General features: G+C 36.9%; 1 protein-coding gene across 1 annotated transcript in view; it reads left to right on the top strand.

The window, feature by feature from the left end:
• Positions 1-6,718: 6,718 nt before the first annotated feature.
• Positions 6,719-18,615, top strand: part of LOC138712125 (uncharacterized) — a 28,369-nt gene continuing 16,472 nt past the window's right edge. Inside the window, exons 1-2 of the mRNA XM_069843555.1 lie at positions 6,719-7,071; positions 15,531-15,591. Of these exons, the coding sequence (XP_069699656.1) occupies positions 15,571-15,591 (21 nt within the window). The 5' untranslated portion in view covers positions 6,719-7,071; positions 15,531-15,570. The remainder of the gene's footprint in view (positions 7,072-15,530; positions 15,592-18,615) is intronic.

The following is an 18,615-nucleotide window of genomic DNA, read 5'->3' as shown; positions in this document are numbered from 1 at the left end:
AATACAATACATTGTAGTAGCCCTACTACTAATATTTTTTTCGTTTGACATGTTCCATATCCTATCTATGAAGTGCTGTATGAAAACCATGGTGCTCCAACCTCCCAATAATGGGCGCACTGAGAAATGTGCATTCTGACCCCAATTTTCCTTAAATCGTCAATATCGGGTAACCAGGCTCCTTTCGACGTAGGGTTACTGAGGGCAAAGAAATTCACAAAAATCCGACCCCCGACTAAAGTTGATTTGTCCAAAAACAGGCATTTAGACCCTACGTTTTTCTGCCCAACAACAGTTCCTTCATTGCAAACCCAGCATTCTTTAATCTTCTCTATTTTCTGCCTTCCTCTTCTTCTCCTCGTACGATATATTACAGCCTATCTTAATGATGTCTACCATCCGATATCTTTTTCTGCGCCCACCTTTTCTGCCGTTCACCATTCCTTCCAGTGCATCCTTCAGTATGCAGTTTCTTCTTAGCAAGTGACCCACCCAATTGATTAATTCTTTACTATTGGAACTAAAGTTTTTGATTATCTTTCCATCTCTATTCTTTTGCTAGTTCCAAGATATCTTCCACCGTCCTTTTTTTATCATAGGTTGTATGTAGTATTCGGCTAAGCTTATAGTCTGGGTCAGCTTACTTCATACCCTAAGGGTGAAACTTAACCATTTTTCCCCCATTACTACATATGCTAGTGGATTGTGGTGATTTTCTAGTTTGCAGGTTGAATTTTCTTTTGCCAACTTCGTTTCGAATTTCGATAGTGACAAATAGTACAAATGGCAATGATTTTGTAACTAATATGTTGGCAGCTGAGACAAATATCGACAATATTTGTCGGTACTGGAGTTCCATGAAATTGAAATTGTACTAGATTTCTGAGCCGGTTACTGGAAGCTAGTGAAATTTGAATACACTAATAATTAATTAATATCAGTATTAATATTAATAGAATATATAATATTTATTTTATGTGTTGCGTTGTGGTTATAATTCAAGACTATAGTGAGGTAAGTTTTCGGAGTTAGTACTAATAATTTCATGTGATCAAACAAAATACATTTTTAGGTTAGGTCTCGTGAATCAATTGTTTAGTCAAACCAAAGAATTCCGTATTTCCAGACAAAATACTTGACATGTTGATCCCTTTCCCGTATAGTTTGCCTACGAAAATATGTTACAAATTATTGAATTATTTAGAATAACCTTCCAACATAAAGTACGGTAAGTAAATAAGTGATTTAATATGTAGGATCGTGTGATATCTGGTAACAGTTGGCAACACTGACAAGACGGCAATATTTGCTGTTTAGGAACTGTTCTTATGTGACCCTCACTACACCATAAAGTGCCACCCAACACTTTACTCTTGCCTGGGGTGTTTCCATGGACACATACAGCCACTGTAGTTATATATTTTAGTTACGTATTCAGTCATGTCTATAAAATACAACCGGTGTAGCTCAGTCGGCTAAGGCGCTTGCCTATCGATCCTTAGTTGCGCTCGGGCCCGGGTTCGATTCTCGCTTGGACTGATTACGATTACCGGGCTTGGTTTTCCCCGAAGTTTTCCCCAACCGTAAAGCAAATGTCAGGTAATAGCTATCATCTCTCTATCAGCAATCCCATCGGCGCTAAATAACCTAGCAGCTGACACAGCATTGTTAAATAACAAAATAAAAAAGTTTATGAAATAGGCTGATCAACAGTGAAACAACAGCGGAGATCGACATCTTTGGGGGGGGGGGACAGAACAATTTTGTCGTGTGCAATTTTCATAACAAGTCTTATCATAACTGTGATGGAGGATTAGAGAAAATCTGAATTATGGAAAACAAAATTGGTACATGTATCAGAGTATAAACATATTTTGAAACATTATTTTAAATGGTGGAACTTAATTTTTATAAAGTTGATTGTGTAATCGTTAATCGATTAGAAAATGTCGAATTCTGATATATAGGAAGTAGGGCGTAAAGTGTCGGCTATGTATTCCTACATTCTTGCCGTTATATTCCACTAAAATTTTTCTTTCGAAGAAATGCATGATATTGGAATTAATGACTTCTCTTTTACCAAATTGCTTAATATTCGATTGAAAAATAATAAACCGAAACCTTATACTATTGTAGGCTATAAATTATATTATTTATGCTGAAAAGTAAATAGAAAAGGTAAGTAGGATTTACCAGCCGAGAACTCGTTTGCGCCAGAACGAAGCGAGGACTAGCAATATTCAGTCGGAGGATGGTAAACTCTACTCACCTCCCGAATTGCATACAAGATTTTGTCCACTCACTGATTCTAAATGTAGTTATTTATGCGACATTATTTTAATTTTATATTCATTTATTTCAGTTAATGGGTGGACTTGTTGATTGACAGTCTATTGTTTGTTACCATGGGACAATAGTTGTTTATTTATATGGAATAGGTATGCAGACATTTTGATTTATTTTAATGCTCGTAAGAAAGAGATTATGACAGCACAGAAGAGGTTACGAGTGCAGCTTGTTAATTTCTACTTCCAGAAAAGTCGAAGAAAAGATATGAGAATGCTTATAAGTGCTTCAAAGTGTGGTGTTCTAAAAAGAGTACCAACATTTGTGAAAATTCGTTGTTGGCATATTTCCTAGACAAGTCTACATTCCCACGCAAGTTTATGGTGTGAGTATTCCATGTTAAAAGCTATGTTGGTGATAGTGAATAGCCTATGAATTTATTAAAATAATATACCGTAGGAGGAGGTGAAAATTCTAGTACAAATGAGGCAGTAGTCGCTAAGATGAACGTAGTTGAAACTGTGGAAAGCCTCGATATAAAGAAAGAAATACAATTAAATCCTGAATTGGGTCGGAATATTGTAAATAGTATGATTTCCTGCAATAATTACAATATCAGAGTCAATTTTAAGTGATTTGTATTAGATAAAATCTGAAGAAATATCAAATTTAATGACCATATTTTATTTTCATTAATGCTTTATTTTAATTAGTTATTTATACAATTCAGGATGTGGGCGTAACGTCAAACATCTGCTTATTTTTGTTCAACCTTCATTTGTTTTATTCCTTTTGTATTTTGTTTTCATTATTGGATGAAAATACAATATTAATGCAGCAGATTTCTTGCTTAAATTATACAATTTAGATGTGTGGCCGGGAGGAAAATGGTCTTAAGTAAAAATTTTATACTTTGCAGGAAAGCAGTAAAAAGATTGAAATTGGTGTCAATTATAGAGTTTTTTAATTAAGAGGGTGTTACTGGATATTATTTGTTTATATTTCTTCTAAAATAAATAATGTTGCTCATTTAACAATTTTCTTGATTATTTCCAAAAATAGCCGCACTTAAGCCCTTTTAAGACTAGAAACGTGAGTAGAAGGGACTATTAAACATAAGACCTTTTTCATGTCAAAATAAATGAGAAATGTAAATTATTAGGAATGCAAAATGGGTCTTAAACAATTATAGGACTGTTCACCCGTGCTTAAAGTTTTAAAAGGAAAGGGCACCAGTATGTGATAAAATGGCTGAAATACAATTTAGACCTTTTTAATAGGGAAGCATGGAAAGTAAACATGTGATGTTTGTAAGGAATAAAGTATTAAATATTCTTAAGTCCTTTATTCTGTGTGTGCTCGATTCAAAAAGTACTTAGGACATTTGGTAACGCTCCATAAATCCAGTCAGGAGTCTTATTTGACTTTAGTCGTTTTACCAGATTGTAGAGAATTGTTTCCGCTTTCAGAATTATAAAAATCTCATTTTCACAAAAAATTGACTTAAGACCTTTTTCCTCCCGGCCAAAGAGATAATGCATTATGAATTATTTTTCTTTGGATAGAATACTTCCTGAATTGCATCTAAATATTGTAAATGATCTCAGCTCTGCAATAACTTCAGTCCGTCATCGTAGGGAGGTAAGTTAACTTGCTTCACTTGGGAGGCAAGTTCTGGTTACTTCGTCAACACAGAACACACATAATGGCATATTTACCATAGCAACAGTGGAAAAAATTGAGTAATTTAAAACTAAACAAACACATTGATGAACACATGAAACACGAACTAGCACGTTGAGCGCTGACTGGGACAATGTTGAGACTGATTCTGAATTCACTGCTGCGATGTTTTGAACCAGACGAGAAGGGCATGCGTTTAGCGTGGTTGTCGCAGTGGTTCGAATTTTGTTATTTTTGTATTGCACCGGTGGTAAAGGGACTTTGAAGCTGTTTCATCGCATTAAAATAAAATTATAGTCTTGAAATTTTGGCCAGAAAGAAGGGTTTCGCCCAGCCTGCCACGCTCTTGGTTAAGGGCGAGTTAGAAAACACCACTGGAAGGTGAAAACTAGACTACGTTTCTGGAATCTGTTAAGTAAGTCGATGTAATTGAGTGGAGTCGATGACAAGCGAATGGGAGTAGCCTAACAGTGCGGCAGTGTATTGCGGGCTGCATCGGCTCACAGCCGCTAAGGTTAAGATGCGCGTGGTAGCTAGGGCGGCATTTTAGACTCTCGTCTCCAAGCAATGCTTTCTCCCAGAGCGGTCGTTGGACTGGTCCTCTCCACTCACTGCTTGGATGATCGTCAACCTCTGCTAAGGAACGTGGACTTGAGGCAAGCAGCCGGCTGGTCAGTCTGGGCGGTTGACGGGCTGTACAGCCACGGAAATACACAGAGAAAACATAGCCTATTAATTGTTTTAACGACTCTGTACCAACTAGCTACACAGTTTATTATTGTTGTTTAATATGATAGCGGAATGGAATTGAACGAGATGAGACTGAGAATTTGATTACCCAACATTCGTCTTACAGCTCTCTTTGGAAAAAACCCTCAGAAACAGGTAATCAGGTATTTAGCCCAAGTGAGAATCGAACCCAAGACCGAGAGTAACCCCGGATCACTAGACAAACTGACTACGGAGTGATTTATGCCGGTGGCGTGCAGAAAGGGGCATCTGCGGAGATACGGGATGAGTGACATCACACAAAATTCAATGGAACGTCATTCTGAATTCCTATCCATGGAAGCAACCCTTCAACTGTTACAATATATAAAGATTTCTATGAACCCTTTTTGTAACATGTCTGTTTTCCCTTCAGATTCTTGTTGTAGATTACACAGATTCTGTAATATGTCTACTGTAGTTTGAAGCAGAATTCTGAAGTACTTCATCCTGCAGGCCAGCGTATAGGTAATTAAGTATGGACACTTCTCGTCGGTACCTTTGATGTAGCCGGACTGATTTCAATGACATTCAAGCCAGCTAGAGCGTGAGGTTCTGCTTTCTCCCTAGAGTTGGCGCTGACATCACACCAGCTAGCAGTCGACACAGCGGAAATATAACACATACAATTAATACATCTAGGTACATTATGTACTCAAATAAAATAAATTGGACCCATGAAATAATAAATCCGGCATTAACTGTAATGTCTAGACTCTAGAGTTCCTTTATAATGAGAGTTGAGACGTTGACCCCAACAACAATTAAAACATGTAATGATTTGATAGCGCTGAAAATGGAAAAACAAAACTCTTATGAGAAGTAAAACCATATACCTATATTATATTATATACAAATATTAAACGAATTCGATACTTAATTTTATAATATCTTATATTATTTTATAATATAATTTATGATATCTGAAATATAAAAAATTATTATTACAACTAGTTCGTCACTGAGAAATAAGGAAAAGCTGTTAACTTGAATTTATTTGAAGCAAAGCGTTACTGGATTATGCAATAAGGTAGACGATGTTTCGACCCTGTGTCTCAACTCTATACTCAATTATTATCTTAGCGTATGTTCGATTACACTAACCTCTAGCGCTTGAAAGTGGAACTAAACGCCGGCGCACAGAGAAACAAAAGACAGGAAAGTTCGCTCAGTGTCCATTCTTCATAATCCCTATTCGCTGTGTAGGCCTTCAACATCTTCAAGCTTTGCGAATTACAGCTTCCATCTTCAGTCAGACCTGAATGATCTCTTAGTCTATAGGACTCGTTATGCCTGGTTACCCCAAACAACTCCAGTGCCGAATCTTATCTCAAATCTTTATTGTAAACATTTGTTCTCAGTGCCAAGTCTTGTGTTGCAGTAACTTAATCGAGACTTCCATCTTTTCCTCTTGAGAAACCGTGATATGATACTCCACGTATCATCAATGAAAAACTGTAGAGAAATAAATATGAAGTTCTGAGTCATTCAACATACAGTCCGGATATGACGCAATCACCTTATCATTGCCTTCATGTATGAACAGATGCGAAGATGCGATATCGAAACCAGTTAAGAATTTCAATGGGCTGGGCGTTATATTCTTCCTTATGGAATACCAGAAGATACGTTTACTGCAGAATTATTTTCAAATCTTGGAAGCGAGGGAAAATGTATCCATAGAAATTAGATTTTGTACAGTAATCAAGAGAGACAGAACCTTTATCACACGGTGCGTGGATTGTTGTGCAACATCTCTGGACATGATAACAAGCTGTTGACTTGTGGTACCAGTCACGTGATTTATCTCATTAATTATTTATTTTAAAATAAAAGTCATTGCATTATCTTATCATTACATTGCAAATTTATTTTATCATAATCCTTTCTCCCATTGGCTGTATTCAAACGCCACTTGTATGATCCACTCTTCCTTGCTTGTGTCAGCTGTCTGACAGCTTTATCTGGCTGTTTATTAATCGGTAGATAAGGCAGGGCTGTATCACTACTCATTCTCGTTTTCAACCAAGCGGTTTTTGGATCGAACTTCTTCACTTTTCTCGCCGTGTACAAAGTCTGTGGACGATTGTGTTCCGGATTGACCAGAACTCCGTCACCGTTGGTAGCACAGTTCTTCGTTTCGCTCAGTGTTAACATAACTTCATTTTCAAGCTATTCGGCGATGTGTGCAATGGAGGAGAAAGAAACTGGTCACCCTACCCCATTATTTCCTAGTCTAGTTGCCTCATAAGTGGTGCCTTCTTGGTATCACTTGTGAGGTTCAGACATGTCTTCGGACATTGACTAAACAACAACAACAACAACAACAACAAGGTAAGTTCTTGCTGTGTAACAACAGCTTCTTCTTCATAATCATATAGGCCAGCGGTGGCGAAAATGTGATCGTGCGCCGAGCCACTGTGTAACCTGCAACGTGCATAGCACCTATGGAGGGAGGCGGACACCCGAAGGGGAAATGAAGCAACTCCCTGACTTATTAACGGATTTTCATTTTCCTTACGTCAAGCACTTAAATATAATTTTATACAGTACAAGGCTACAAACTGATGTTTAGTACGTGTAACGAAGAAAGAAATGAACAATATCACAACCTAAAATTAACTATCTTCAGAATGTCTCTGCGAAAAGTTTCAAAATCAGGAATTATGTCACTTACTGCCAGTCGTAGTTGATCACGAAGGTATTTGTCTATCAGTCGTGATCTAAATTTGGTTTTTATTATTTTCATTGTTGAAAATAATTTTTCACAAACGTAAGTTGTAGCGAACATGGCTTCAACAGAGCAAGCGAAAGAACGAAGGTTCGGAGATTTATTTTTTCGCAAAGATTTCAAAGTTCAACATTTGTCAAGTCCTTACATCTAGCTTTCATTTGACATCACGTTGTAAATCAGTGAGTTCAAATTGAAGAGCTAACCCCATTATTCGTACATCTGCTGAAAAAGGGTCGACGTACAGAGATGATGATGATGATGATGATGATGATGATAATGATGATGATAATGATAATGATGATGATAACATTTAACCTTTTAATGTTTCATGAGTAACATGTAGTATAATGCCGTTTTATGTTATACAACCGTTTTCCTCGTAATACTTGTGAACAAATCATACATTTAATATTCTCATCATATCGACAGCAAAAAAATGCGTCCTCCCATCCTACTTGGAACTTTCGTACATGATTTCGAGAGAGACATATGCCACTCGCAGGTCAGAGACGAATACAAATGGAACGGAGTTCGACTCCAGTGAGTGAGAGGGTGGGGGTTGGCGGAGGTTAGAAGCAAGCACAGCTACCACTGCGAGCCACAATGTCTCGCGAGTCACGTTCTCGCCACGGCTGATAAAGGCTAACAACGATGTGGAACTGATAAAGAATGAGGGGCTCGAATACCTGCTTCTCCCATCGCTGGCTACTGATAAGGGACTCTGCACTCCCATAATTCAATTTTTCCATATCAGAATTAATTTTTTATCCACTTCTTTTGTGACCTATTATCTCATACTGGTCTGAACAGAATTTTGAAATATGAAGGCCTATGTGTTGTACAGAAAAGAAATCTTGAATAGTCAAATGCAGAACACGAACCCTCTCGTCTCGCATTTCCGCTGGACGGAACAGAATTCCTTCCCAACCGGCACAGGCAGAGGGCAGTTGCGTGTTGGTCGTAATTCAGCCAATCAGAATTCAGGGACTAATAATGTCTGAATACGCCTACATAATCTATATATATAATTTGATCTGGTAATGAAAATTATGGGAAAACGGCTGAACGGATTATAATAAATGACCCCTCATTTTGAAGCTTGGAACCCAAAGTTTTTCAGAAAAATAGTAGTTTTCAGTGAAATGTCAATTTTTCAACATAATTTTCCTAATTTCTAAAATCCATCTGTCGTCAGTAATTGCATTTCAGAATAAAACAAAACACACACTACAGTAAACAATATTACACGAAGGCCATGATCTGCAAGATTGCTGACATATTTAGAGCTCAAATTAAATTGGTTATTAAAAACTTAACTTACTAAAAATAATTTACAGGTTCGATTCTGTGGTGTGTAATTTTCTGGGTACAGCTGTGTATTGGATATTAAAAACTACAAAACTTGAGGTGGTTTGATGACATTTTTACCATTAGAAATGAAATATTATTATAGTTAATGCCATGATGTGACTGTTTTTCATTAATTATACATATTAATGCTATATTGATGATATGAAAGTCAAATGTTTTGGGATTATATAGGTAGATGTAGAAAATATCGTAAATTAGATCTTGATTTCTATAATTTACTGAGTGGCGGCTATATAGTATATGTTACTGAAAACTATAAAACTTATGTCAGATAATAATATTGTTATTAATAACCAAATATTTTTATAGTTATTAATCAAGTGGTGTGGGTCCTTTTCATATATTTAATGGCGGTGTGGTGTAGATATTTATATGCGTGATTCTCTTCAGTATTGGCTCGAGAGAGCGAAGAATTAGAGTTCCTAAGGAAAGACCAAAAGGTATTACTTACTGATAAAATAAGAGGCCTACAAGATTTTTTAGTCTCCCGATCATTTCAGCAAGATCTCTTAGCAGGATAAAATGATTTTACTCTCTACATTTCAAGGTAGTTTACGAAACATGGAGTAGCTAAACCAAGATGCTATGTCTATTGTTCGAAAGCATAGCAAATGTGATATATATATATATATATATATATATATATTTTTTAACTTTCACCCACAATTCACAATGACCTGAAATAGCTACTGCTTTACTCCCACATAAAAACCGACTGATCGTCCTGACATTTTTACTTGCGTTTTCGCTTTAAAACTAAAAAACTGAAGGTGTATATGTTCAAGAAAAAGTATTTGGCATAAAAAACCATTCAGAGGGATTATGTTTCATTACTATGGAAGCAAATAACTTTCAGAATGTCTGGTATTCTTGATTGAAAATAAATCTGAAAAATGTTTATTTGAACGTCTAATGAACTTAGTTTGCAGCATTTGCTGCACAAGCCACTAGTGTGTTTATAAATTGTAAGAAGTACACTATTAGACAAAAGTAAGCACACGTTGACCATAATGAATGAATTAACAGCCGATTGTCCTGAAGGGCTAGGGCCCCCTCTTGCGAGGGGTAGCTCGGTAAGACTGACGCGGGGAGCCAGTCCGTGTACCGTAACACAGCACGAGAAATGCGTTAGCTACGTGTTTAGTTGTAATTGATGCGCAGTACATTTGATACTGTTGATCATGCAATCCTTATTAGCAAGCTGCAACATATAGGAATCAGTAGGATTAGGGTAGAGTAGCATAAATCGCACCGCTTCCTAAATGGCACCACTGCTAGTTTAAAACAAGTTACTGTAGTAGTGTAGCATCTAGTGGTATTGTTACAATCTACCATATCAACTTCCACCATGTCACTTCATTTCTGCCACTTCTTTGTGTCAGCAGCGTGGCGATAGTGTAGGCCTATCTAATATAATCGCTCAGGTGGATGTATATTTAGATAACATTTTGTAACTAAATAACGGATTTGTATGCAAAGGAATCCATAATCTTAAGATGTTATTGGTTTAAAGAAATATTAAAGAACATTTAACTTACTAGGATTTTCGAACATGTGGTGATTATAGGCTTGAATGAAGGAGAAAATAACTTATGACGTAGTTTCTCAATTCGCACTACTTTGTAGGTGCCTAATTCGCACCGGTCGATATGAGCAACTGTAGCAATTCTAGCCGTACAAAACAAGCCCCCAAAAATGTTAGCTGAACGAGGAATGCATCACGTGGGTGCAATATCAAGTGGTAAAAAGGGCGTTAGTACAACAAGTGTGTGTTGTACAAGCGCACCAGGTATTTTGTGCCACGTACGATAACTTTTAAACGTCAAACAGTGCATCCTACATTATCAGCTGGTGCTCCTCCAGGATCGTTATTTGTTTGCTCTGAGTCAGGTTACATCAACAGTGAACTATTTGTCGAATAGTCAAACATTTTATTTGCCACTCAAACTTGCCATAGAAAAAAGTGCTGCTTCTGTATGTCCATCTATACGACCCATTCCAAAATTTAGAGACTAGATTATCTCGGGAAAATGGTGTGCTCCTGTTTCAGCTTCCTCATCATAATACTCATAGGCCCAGCCTTTAGATATTTCTGTCTTCAAACCGTTTCAGAAAAGTATATCATGAAGCAGTTCTTGTGTGGCTTCGAGATAATCGCGGAGAGAAGGTGACGCAGTTTACAGTCTGAACTGAGTGGTGAAGCACGTGGCAAATGTGTAATAATAAAAAAACGCATTCAGAAATTTTAAATGTTAGGTAATTTATGCTCTATTTTTTCAATTTCATTTGAAGATGCGTTATCTCTTTCACTGATTTCAATAAACTTGTAATTTGCATTTATTACATTATTCATATTAAAGGCGTATAAGAGAGAAGTTTTATATGATATTCTTATTGAATTTGGTATTCCCAAGAAACTAGTTCGATTAATTAAAATGTGTCTTAGTGAAACTTACAGCAGAGTCCGTATAGGCCAGTTTCTATCTGATGCTTTTCCAATTCACTGCGGGCTAAAGCAAGGAGATGCACTATCACCTTCACTTTTTAACTTCGCTCTAGAATATGCCATTAGGAAAGTTCAGGATAACACAGAGGGTTTGGAATTGAACGGGTTACATCAGCTTCTTGTCTATGCGGTTGACGTCAATATGTTAGGAGAAAATCCACAAACGATTAGGGGAAACGCTGAAATTCTAGTTGAATCAAGTAAAGAGATTGGGTTGGAAGTAAATCCCGAAAAGATTAAGTATATGATTATGTCTCGTGACCAGAATATAGTACGAAATGGAACTATAAAAATTGGAGATTTATCCTTCGAAGAGGTGGAAAAATTCAAATATCTTGGAGCAACAGTAACAAACATAAATGACACTCGGGAGGAAATTAAACGCAGAATAAATAGCCTATGGGAAATGCGTGTTATTATTCGGTTGAGAAGCTTTTGTCATCTAGCCTTCTTCAAAAATTCTGAAAGTTAGAATTTATAAAACAGTTATATTACCGGTTGTTCTGTATGGTTGTGAAACTTGGACTTTCACTTTGAGAGAGGAACAGAGATTAAGGGTGTTTGAGAATAAGGTGCTTAGGAAAATATTTGGGGCTAAGAGGGATGAAGTTACAGGAGAATGGAGAAAGTTACACAACGCAGAACTGCACGCATTGTATACTTCACCTGACATAATTAGGACCATAAAATCCAGACGTTTGAGATGGGCAGGAAATGTAGCACGTATTGGCGAATCCAGAAATGCATATAGAGTGTTAGTTGGGAGGCCGGAGGGAAGAAGACCTTTGGGGAGGCCGAGACGTAGATGGGAGGATAATATTAAAATGGATTTGAGGGAGGTAGGATATGATGGTAGAGACTGGATTAATCTTGCTCAGGATAGGGACCAATGGCGGGCTTATGTGAGGACGGCAATGAGCCTCCGGGTTCCTTAAAAGCCAGTAAGTAAGTAAGTAAGTATTCATATTAAATACTCTTCAATATGTCCAATATTAAAAGCTTTCCTTCATCCTGTTCCCTACAGATAAAGAGGTGCGATTTAAGAAATCGCAAGTGCTATTTAGGAAACTAGTTGCCTAAATGGCACCACTGACAAGTGTTTCGAAAATGTCATTCTAATTGAAAAATATTAAATAAAATTCAAGGATTCTTTTTTACATGAAAGGTAAATGTTCTGGGAATGCATCTCTGTAAAGGAATGCAGAAAATAAAAAATGTACTGTTCAATAAAAATTATAAATGCTAAAGTGGTGCGATATAGGCAACCTTACCCTACATTAAATTTATTTCGATCATACTTAAATGACAGAACACAAATAATTACATTTGACAACAATAAATTCAGTGCACATTTAATTATAACTTAACAGGTCTGGCTCAGGTATAGGCCTATGTAGACCTATTAGAAATTGCATTATTTTAATATTTATTAATTATTTGTTATTAACAGTCTTCAAAGATATAACGGATCTATAGAACTTTAAAGAGATGATATGATTTTAATTTCTGCTCGAATACATTGGAACCAAGACTATAACAATAATAATATTCCTAATGCTAATAATTAGGCACGGCACTTTGTGTAGGAGGCTACAAGATTAAATTAGCCTACTGGAGTTTTTAAGTAGGCTAGACGACGCACCTGCAGCTAGCAAGATGTGGCTTACGATTGACTTTGTCGGTTGCACATACTGGTGCTCACAGACAGTAAATGAAATTTGATAACTTGTACACGTGATAAGCTGCCTCTGTGCTCAGTCATGTTGGTTTTTTTGGGGGGGGGGTCTAACATAGAGGAAGATTAATCTGGTCTCAGCATGCCAATTTGAACTGCTCCAATATTACGGGATCCGGAATTTTCGTCACCGATTTTTCGTCACTGGGTGATTTCGTCACATATTACTTTTTGCCACTGCAACATTTTGTCACCACCATGTTTTTATTTAATTTTATTTAGTTATGTATTTATTTATTTAACTTGGTAGAGATAAGGCCATCAGACCTTCTCTTCCCCTCTACCAGGGTATGACAACTACAATATTAAGAATACAATTACAATTATAATTACAATTAATATTAAATTTACAAATACAATAAAAATCAAAGTACTAAAAGATTAACTGATTAATAAAAGCTAGACAGTTTATTGTAAAAGTTAAGAAGAGAGAAACATTTTTTTATTAATTAAGTAAAAATTAAACCTACTCTACGCAGGAAGGAAATACTTAATAAGCTTGCTTTTGAACGCTACTAAATTCCGACAGTCTCTGATGTCACTGGGTAGGGTATTCCACATGCGCGAGAGCGAGATTGTGTATGATGATGAATACGATGATGTCTTATGTGTTGGTATGGCTAGTATGCGGCTATTTTGCGTGCGTGTGAAGAGATTATGATATGGTGACAGGTAACTGAAACGGGAGGCAAGGTAGTTAGGTGTAGAGGTGTGAAGGACTTGGAAAAGGAGAACAAGAGAATGAAAATTTATACGTTCGTTAAGCCGTAGCCAGTTTAGAGTTTGGAACGATGGGGTAATGTGGTCAGCGCGACGGACATCGCAGACGAAGCGAACACAAGAATTATGAACACGTTGTAATTTTTGCGACTGGTTGGCATTGAGGTCAGTCAGTAGAAAATCACAATAATCAAAGTAGGGCATTACTAGTGTTTCCATTATTATTTTCTTGAGTGATAGCGGGAGAAATTTTTGAATGCTGTTCAAGGAATGTTGTATTTGTCGCCAATTTAATTTTCTCCTCACTATTCCCCACCATATTGAGCACCTCCTATGAACAAGTGTTCAGGTCTCAGAAAGTATGTGATGTAGGACCCATGTTTATTAGACATCTTCTTGTTTTGATGCATACTATCACCTCTTAAAACATTGGATACTTTTTTAACACCCTGTATATTTCTACCGACTATTAGGCATTAGTAATGGGCGTCGTGACGAATATATTTCCTGGTGTCACAGTGGCTAGCTGTCTCTTCCATTTAAGCCAAACATTATGGACACGGATTCAAACAGAGAGACTATCAGGAGAATATCTTGAAGAAGAAAACACAGAACTAAGAAGCCAGTTTCATTCCTGGTTGCATTGGCCTTTGTACCGGAGAATAATGTGGTTCATGTCTTCGATATTCTCCAAGAACATGTTATGGATAAGCTAAGCCCAATCGATTACTGTGAGGATAATTATGTCATGTGTCGTAGACGTGGCAGAGGTGGGCAGCAGCCCATGTTCCCTCCAACTACATGGAATTGTTACATCCGCACCTGCCCAGAACAAGACATACTTGGAAGCGTGGCATAGACGTCTCAATACTTTAATGGGCATGTCCTTCAGTTTCTACAGGAGGAGACTGCAAGGATACATCAGGACACTGAGAAATTAGAAGCAGAAAAAAGAAGAAATACTCGTCCTTAGATAACACAATTGCGCGAATTGTCGACAGGTATGAGGCGTATAGAACAGAAGATAACATCCTTGGTTACCTACGTGCCACAGGTCAAAAGCTCAGAGGAAATGTTGGTTGAATCTCCATAAAAACAGGATGAATGTATACTTACTTACTTACTTACTGGCTTTTAAGGAACCCGGAGGTTCATTGCCGCCCTCACATAAGCCCGCCATTGGTCCCTATCCTGAGCGAGATTAATCCAGTCTCTATCATCATATCCCACCTCCCTCAAATCCATTTTAATATTATCCTCCCATCTACCTCTCGGCCTTCCCAAAGGTCTTTTTCCCTCCGGCCTCCCAACTAACACTCTATATGCATTTCTGGATTCGCCCATACGGGATGAATGTATGCAACTTCAAAATCCAAGTTAATACACAGCATTAAAATAATTATACAGCGATGGTTATGGACTCATAATAAAAACAACCTAAATGTAATTTTCTGTACTTACTAGTTTGGTGACGAAATTCCCTCAGTATTAAAAAAAATGATCACAAAATGTGTATGAAGATGAAAAATCTTCGATGACAAAATCCCCTCAGTAACATTAAACATGATGACAAAATTTATTTGACGACTAAAAAACTAATGACGAAAAATAGGTGACAAACTATAACGGTGACGAAATTTCCGGTTATGAAATGCCCTATACCCCAATATTACCTGTAACTTTGTTATATTTAGGCTAAACTGTTAATATCAAATAATTGTTTCCAGGTTTGTTTAACGACGTTTGATCACAACATCAGTAGCAGGGATGGCTGCCAGCAGGAAGTGTGTAAGTATCTGATATCAGCAGACACTGTGTTTCATAATATTCTGTTTACTTCTTAAGATTAAACTTAAAAAAGAAAACAGCGGAATTTCATTTTTCTCCAGTTCACATAGGCTACAGTCTGAAGGACTGATCTTAAGTTATTTCGGATTCGTTGTCACGTAGGTTATTGAAGTGTTATCTCTAACAATGACAGAAATAGAATTTAAAACGTCCAGGACTGGAGTAATAGGTACGTAACTATAATATGAGTAACCAGGGGTGGGACAGCCCTTGCCACAGATCACAAACAGGAAGATGTGCAGCTCAATGCTTAAACGATGCCAACGTAGGATGCCAGGACGACCGTAGAGCCATCTGCGGGCGATTGTAAATCTGAAGTCGATAACAGCATTTACTATCTTACCACCCACCTCTCTTTCTGAGTCGGTAACAATATTCACTGCTATATCAGAGCAGTTTATTCAATACTGCAATGTACATAATTTACATTCCATTTCGATTACAATTTTATCCTCCTTTTTCCAGCCCACCTGCCAATAACAATAGTCAATAGTATTTCGGGTTGGATAGGGAATGGAAAGGGCTCGTTTTTTTATAACTCTTAAGGAGAAATGTCTTATACGTGTTCAACAGATTAGCAGGGACGGAGTTGATACTTACTGGGCTTTAAATGGAAATGTATTTACTGAAATTGTAAATATAAATGAAACATAACGAGTTTATTATTAATATTTTCAAGGTTTGCGCAAAGCGGTGGTAATTGGGTAGTTTACTGTATTGTTCCCTGACTATTCAGCTTTGCCATGTGGCATTTTTCTCCCACCTAGAGTGGGTTTTAGAAAATCGGCCAAAGACCCCACTGTGCGGCGAGGGGTTTTTCCTATGAGCGAACCCCGACTCGTTTCTCGCGCACTGGAGGGAGTAGCAAACCAGCTTGCTTCTTGTTGATCTTGGTGACAGTTAGAGATGACCTTAAACGATATTTTGAAGTATCTGCGACAACTGTGACTGTGACAATTAAATATCTGTGACTTTTATCGGCGATTTTATCATACCGATATTTTATATCGATACGTAAGCACAATATGCATGAATTACGCCGATATTTTGTCACACCGAAACAATTAGCAGGAAATAGGGCTATTGAAGAGCAGTGAAATATGAATACGATTTCTCTATACACGCCACTCATCACGGGAAAATCCAACAAAGGAATTATGTACATGTAGCCTACCATTAACAAATAAATACTTACCTAACTGAACAGTAACATGTCAAAAGTTAACCTCATGTACCAAGAGGTTATATTATAGATATTGAACCAGTTGATCATTTTTAAATGTAGTTGGGTATGGAGAAACTGAGGTTATATGATTATCCTAATCGTTTTAAAAATTGATCCTTTTTATTGTATATAATATAATGGATAAATTATTTTAAGTCGTGGGTGAAACGAGCATTGAGGGACTTCCGCAGACTTCTGACTTCTGTTGCATTCAAGTAATTATAAAATGCGATAATTTGGTCCAGGGAGCATCCGTTTTTGGTGCAAAGATAATTCGTTTGGCGTGTTTCTTAATTGAAATTAACCTAAGTGGGTCGGTGTCTATTCCAAAATCGGCGGAAGTCCCTCTACGCTCGTTTCACCAAATCGTGCATTAACATTATAGAGTCATAGAATAAAAATGAATGAAACATAAGTATTCGGAAAAACATTGGAAAATAATTACAAAACAAAACATTTGTTCAGACAGGATTTTACACAAGATTAAGTACTGGTAACCAATGGTGTTATTATTTAAATCGTGTGATAACTACATCATTTATAATAAGATTGAGAAACTAGCGCCCAATTGCTGTTATTGTATTATGCGCACGCGCAAACCTACGACGTAGAGGAGAAAATATCAGTCACAGAGTACTGAATACGGAGCAGATTTCGATAGCGATGTTATGTCAGATATTTCGCGTCATCAGTCACAGGTTTATCTGTGACAAAATATCGGTTTGTGAAATATCGGCCATCTCTACTGACTGTCGTAGCGCAGCTGTTCCCGGGTGTTCGTTACTTAATTCAACAGTATACATATTACATATTGATTTATTGATATAGTTCACAGGTACAAAACTTAATAATATAACAAAAGATCTATAAACAAATGTAGTTCTACATACTAAATATACAATTTCCTAGACTCATTATTTTATCGCAAATCTCAATAATTTATTGGTTCAAACTTGCACTTACGTCTGGTTTTAGTGCATGTTTAAACCAATCGTGATAACCATTAAGACATTAAACCTTATTTTATCTGCTCCTTTTCACAATTTAATAATTCAACAGTATACATAAAGTGTGTTATGCCTGTGAGTTTACAACAGCACAGCTTGTCTTCATTTACGATTCATGTGCAGTGTTGCCAATTCAGCGGTTTTCCCTCTAAAGCTAGCTGTTTTGGATAACCGTCTCGCGGGTAAAATTATTTTATCCCGCTTAGCGGGAATACTAGCGGTTTTTAATCTTTAAAGTTTCTGAAATGAAATTCATATTAGCGTTTAATACCGGTCGATTCTAACAATCGGACAGTAATAAAATTTAAGTCCGGCTGCATTCTAATCAGACGTTAAAAATCGAACATCTGCTGCGCCGTGATGTGACAACAATGACTGTAATATTATGTAGAGATTACAGACAGATTAAATCCAATTGCTTAAAGAATATTATTTGTGTAAGACGTGTACCGTGAGTGTTAACTTTTACTCGTTTTATAAATATACCGGTACAATATCGTTAAACCTTTCTCTGTGCTATTTAAGTATCCGTAAATAATTGAGATGTGGGGCCTCCATATCAGCAACGATTTCGTAAAGAGTGGACGTGAAGTGTAACTTAATGACAAACATAATTGAATTCTGGAGTGAAGCAGCCAGTTGTAGGTACGCATTAGATATAAATCCTTTTCAAGGGTTGGTTAATCTTATAGCAGGGTGACCGGACGTCCTGTTTTTAACGGGATAGTCCCT

This window comes from Periplaneta americana, chromosome 2, assembly GCF_040183065.1.
Source record: "Periplaneta americana isolate PAMFEO1 chromosome 2, P.americana_PAMFEO1_priV1, whole genome shotgun sequence".
Lineage (NCBI taxonomy): Eukaryota > Metazoa > Arthropoda > Insecta > Blattodea > Blattidae > Periplaneta > Periplaneta americana.
Note: the sequence above shows the minus strand (reverse complement) of the source record. Positions and strands in the feature narration are given on the sequence as shown.